Here is a 5,397-nt window from a genome sequence, read left to right as displayed (position 1 = left end):
CGGAAATCCCCCCCCCCCCCCTCCGCGTTCGAAAAGTCGCCCGGCTACTAGGCCGGCGTTCAAAGCGCGCGCGACGGAGATCCGCGATTTTGCACGCCCGCGAACAATCTATGATCCTATCGCGGGCCGACGCGAATTCTGGCGTCACTCCAATATCCTTAACCTTCGTCCGAGCCCCAAACGGGGCGAGTAACTTACGAGCGGGGTGTATCGCTCTTCCGAGATCACCTCGTGATAAAACACTACTGCCGGTGATAGCGACTTTTTCTTTTGGTCGACGGAAAATTGGAGGGAGAAAGAGTTTCGCACCACGAGATCAGACAATCGCATGATTTCATCTGAACCATCCATTTCCACATAACGTCGCGCAAATGTTTACGTATAAAATAAAGTTGAAGTCCTATGATTTACGCGATAGATTCGAGTCTGTATCGATAAACTTGATTTCGCAGAGGGACATACAAAAGTGTGCCCGCGAGACAGTTGATCGAACGGAAGAGCACCAAAGTCATTTGTCGAGATTAACGAAGGCTTCATTTTGCGTGTTTCTCGCGCGGTGCAGAGAGATTTGGTCGGCCCGCGCGAAGCTGGCGCGAGAAGCGGCGAATAATTTGCACGGTCTATCATTGATCCTCTTGAACGCGTTCGCGAGTACCTGCGGCGCGTAGAATCTGCTCGACCACTTCGGCATTCGAAGCTGTGTCAGCGGATCGTCACGCGTAGCTCGCGTGTCAGACCCGCGATAGCACGATGTGTGGACGCGATATAACTAATAAGCAGGAAATATTTATATACAAACTTCGCGACTCTGCGAATACCGCAGGAGCATTTTCGATTTTGCGTCTGACTCAGCAAGAAGTCAGCCTGTCACGCTTACGCGCCAGGAATGAGACACGCTTTATGTTGTTTTCGAGATGTTCCGAACTATTCGAAGAGAGAAAAAGATGGAAGGAGGGCGAGAAGCAGATAGATAGATAGAGAGAGAGAGAGAGAGAGAGAGAGAGAGAGAGAGAGAGAGAGAGAGAGAAAAGCACGAAGGGAACGGTAGACAAACTTGCCCGAATTGAAAAAGTTGAACAAATTAAGACCATCGGTTCGTTGCCTCCGGATATGGCGGCGTTACCGAAATTTCATTCGTCACGCGTTTACCGTTAAATATATATATATGTATATATACACACATACATCTATATATATTTTTTTCACGTAGCCGCGCACGAAATATCTCGTGTCGCTCGGGGAAAATATTTTCCACGGGTTTCTACGAAATGTCCGTTTTTATCGGCAAGGCTAAGCGTGTCTAGCATTGAACGTTTCCTGTTTGGACGTGATCTCTGCGAATGGAACACGTACCAAATAGATACACGCGGATGTCAGGTACGTGGATTCAGTAAAACCGAGCGGTTTACAGTAACGAGTTCTTATCCACACGGTCAGGCAAGTACTGCTTATGCTTAATGGCAGAGGGGGGAAATGTAAATGTCGCCGGTAAAGTTTATGCTTCTTGAAAGGAAATCATCACGCCTTAAATTTTCCATGTTCGTGACACGACGGTCGCTACGCTCGAACACGGTCTATTTGCGAATTCGGGGATGTGTCTGTTCGGCAAGCACGTTAACCGCAGACACAAAGGCAATCTTTGTAGACTTTTCAGTTGAGTTCAGCTACGCCTTACGCAAATTATTGGGTCGGAACGTTGGGTTCGATTCCCAAGTTGAATTTTATTAATTTCACAAATTTATTGTTATTAATTCTACACTTGATTTTAATATTCACATTAATTCCATTATTAATTTCAATTGTTTTTATTGCACGAAATGAAGACGAATTATTCATCGGCCGAGCAGTCGCTGTTATTGTTTGTGATCTTTCAAGAACGATCTGACAACGGAATATTCCTAGTATTGTTGTATCATATATTGTTACACCTTATTATCTGTATGTGACGTCATCTTTGAACTTTTCAAGATCGAATTTTATGGTCGAATAAGTCTGATTCCCGGCGTTTCGACGAAAGTACGACAGTCACACTGTCGTCACTCGTGGAGTGAAAATTCGCTCAATGTTACAACGTGTTACGCGTCGACTTCACTGTTTGAATGATAGAGTGAAAGAGAGAGAGAGAGAGAGAGAGAGAGAGAAAGAGAGGAGTCTCTAAATTCGCGCTGTGTACGCGAAAGGATTGCTCCATGGAAAAACGAAATTAACGCGGCGTAGAGCTCGACGAATCGACGAGGGACGCAATCGTCGTGCGATTTAATCGTATCCCAAAACACGGCGAATAAGAGAGCCCACGGCCGACGTCGGGCCCGACGAGATGGAAAGGTTTTATCGGCCGTTTCTCAGGTCGCTTTGATGTCGAGCCGAGACAGGTCGGTTTATCGAGGTGGGATCCGCGAGAGAAGGCAGGCGCGTTTCAGTCCGACGGAAAGTGCTCGGTGAATCGGGTTTCACGGCCTGCATTTGGCGGGTCGAGCGTAGCGGTGCTTGCTCGCGGAGAACCTCGGGGTGGATTTCAGGACACTTGGCCGTTCTAGCCGACGGTCGTCGATTCGCGAAAAATTAATCGGCTCGGTGGGAAAGCTCACCTCGATTTTCCATGACTCTTGGCCCGATATAAACCGGTCGCTTTCCACGGCAGAGAGGTGATGTGAATGTCGCCCGGATGTTGTCGAAGGAGCACAGATCACGACGACCGTTCGACTGAAGATTCAATTCTAGACTGAAGCTTGCTCCCGATGGGAGCCGAGCCACCGCAATGTGTGTTGTCGTTCTGCGTGTCACTGATCGCGCTAATTACGAAATGATACGTTGATATAAGCGCGACGGGTTACTCTAATAATCGCGCCGCTACGTTTCTCTCGCGCATCGAAACACAGTGACTGCCGGTATCTTCGCTCGACTAAATCGTCGATATCATAAAGCGCGGCTCTCCAGGGGTGCGTTCTCTTATCGCGTTTGAAACCAGTCAGGTACCATCAGCTCGTTACGTTTCCATCCCGAAATTCTCGGCTAGGCTCGGGCAGAAGCGCCTTCTCATTCGAGGTTACGTCATTAACGTGACCCGTGACGTTGCGATGATGAAATCCAAAAGGAATTCTGGCCGCCACTGAATACGTCGCGAGGTCGCTGCACCATTACGTCGTATTGACGCGTGCGTTTTTACAAGAAACACCGACAGATCGTCGGGCCGGACGTCACTCATCGCGCTACACCGCGTTTTGGCCCGCTGCATCGCGGAACGACGCGACAACATCGGCAGCTCCGTGTTGGAGGGATATCAGGAGAACGACGCGAAATATGCTCGGAAATTGTCTTCGCGAAACGTGAACAGCGACATTCAATTTCTCAAGAGAGAAAGCCCTTCGCATCCGGGGAACGTTTACCTACGTTCAGAGTGTTGTTCCCTAAGCCTCACGAACCTGATACGGACATTTACGTCGAGGCAAACGAATACATGTACGTATTCGTACGCGAATACAACACGTCGGGGATGTGAGAGCGATCTCTCCTCTTTCTCTCTTTCTCCATCTCACGTTCGCGTTAATCCGACAATGAAAAGTATTAATATTATCACTTACTGCTCTCGCTCGGGATGTTCGCAAGCGGGTTGATCAGCAATGTGCCTTGGGCAAGATCCTCTTCGAGGTGTGCACGACTCGGGCGAGCTTGCTTTCTCCGTGACATCCCTTCGACTAGTTGGTCAGTCCGTTTTTCACGTTTTTATAACACACTTGGACAATAGAGACAGTCCGTCTCTTAACAAAAATTCGCACCCAAATTTATGATCAATGTTCTTAGCCCTTACGAATCCTTTGGATTCGCTCAACTTTTAAAAGGAGCGCATGGTCAGTTTTTAGTCACGGTAATACAAAGTGTCACAACGCAACAGGGTAATAGTTATGAGCACCATGACCGTCCGTCTCTCCCTACTCCTTCCTTGTCTCAGTTGTGCTCCTTCCCTCTTTGCTCTCCTAAATATCAGTTCGTCTGAAGATCCGATGAGCGTCGACGAAATTTTGACTGTCGGCTCGCGTGCCTCGTCATTGGCGCATTCGTTGAACTAGCAGGGGAGCCGCAACTCCCCGCGCAAAATCACACACTTCTCCGAGCGTTCCATACGTCGTGGATCGTCGCCAAGGGAGACTACTCTCAGATCCTCTCCCGCCGGCCGGTGAGCGTGTCAACTCGGCCAGTAATCCATAGAGACTACAGATTCGCTCCGATTCTCTAACCCATCCCCCACCGCCACTGATGCGATCTCTTTTCCTGGTGAAACCAGGGACGGTCAAATTTGTCGACGTCTTTGCACACTCTACTTTTCTTCCTCACTGCGACAGTCGTGGCTGCTCCTTCGCCGGCGGTTAGCACGTGGCCCGTTGGGATTCTCTCTTTCCTACACCTTTACTCTCTCTCTCTCTCTCTCTCTCTCTTTCCCTTTGCCTGTCTGCCTGCTCTTCGAAAGTCAAAAGTAGTAGTATACGCTGCTCCGAAACGAATCGCCTCTGAGATGAGCTGTCCGTTGAACTAGCTAGCTGCTTAGTTGACTGACTGGCTGGCTGGCTGGCTGGCTGGCTGGCTGGTTTGCTGGCTGGCTGGCTGGCTGGCTGGCTGCTTGACTGGTAGACGTGCTGCTCGCTCTCGCGTATAGGATCGAGAGATCACGACCGCTCACTACCACACAACCGCGGTACTCGCGCTACTTCAATCGCCGCCGCTCAACGCTGTCGATCCATTCGCAAATCGCGACCGTATGGTGACGAAGAAGCCGGCGGTATTCGCGAGACGCGCGCGCGCGCGCGCGAGTGAACGGCTGCTCCGGCGACGTCGCGACGTATGCGCTGGTGCGTAAGAGTCCGTAAAACGCGTGGATGGTGCGCGCGATCGTTTCGCGTAACCCGCGAACGTGTACACGGGGATCCTACACGCGTGGTATGCGCTGCCGTCGGCGTGTGTACGTAGTGTACGGCGCGAACTTATGTGTCGTTCCTCTTCGCACTGTGTGCTCACGTACGGTACACGTGTGCGCCGAGCCGAGTATGTGACGAGTGCGTGCATATGTGTGTGTGCGTGCGTGCGTGTGTGGGCGTATGTGCGACGATGTGTGTATGTGACGTGCGTGTCATGTGTGCGTGTACGTATGTATATGTCGGTCTGCTCCTCTGTACATGTATGTGGGTATGTATGTGTGGGTGTGCGTACGTGTACGCGTGTGTTTATGGATCTATATCTCGCGCGAAATCCGCTGCTCCGATGCCTCGAGTCGGCCGGACGACGGACGGACCAGCTCTGGGCCTGACGTCCAAACGCCCCTCTCCGCCGTCCTCACGACTCACGGCTGGTAGGGATAGTCGTGGGTATACCCTGCGCGCGCTTTCGATCCCACCAGAGAACGCC

General features: G+C 50.8%; 1 protein-coding gene across 2 annotated transcripts in view; it reads right to left on the bottom strand.

Annotated features, from left to right (window-relative positions):
• LOC116847479 (homeotic protein spalt-major-like) overlaps positions 1 to 5,296 on the bottom strand; it is an 80,821-nt gene extending 75,525 nt beyond the window's left edge. Inside the window, exon 1 of one of the 2 annotated variants that reach the window (XM_032822531.1) lies at positions 3,582 to 5,296. In XM_032822531.1, coding sequence (XP_032678422.1) covers positions 3,582 to 3,687 — 106 coding nt within the window. In that variant the 5' untranslated portion in view covers positions 3,688 to 5,296. Of the gene's footprint in view, positions 1 to 2,588; positions 2,990 to 3,581 lie in introns of those variants that run through there. The other variant, XM_032822539.1, reaches the window with a different exon arrangement.
• Positions 5,297 to 5,397: the final 101 nt, after the last annotated feature.

The sequence above is a fragment of the Odontomachus brunneus genome, unplaced genomic scaffold (assembly GCF_010583005.1).
Source record: "Odontomachus brunneus isolate Ranch 3 - 2012 unplaced genomic scaffold, Obru_v1 Obru_scaffold_004, whole genome shotgun sequence".
Classification (NCBI taxonomy): Eukaryota; Metazoa; Arthropoda; class Insecta; order Hymenoptera; family Formicidae; genus Odontomachus; species Odontomachus brunneus.
The sequence above is the reverse complement of the archived record's forward strand: the minus strand, read 5'-3'. Positions and strand labels throughout refer to the sequence as shown.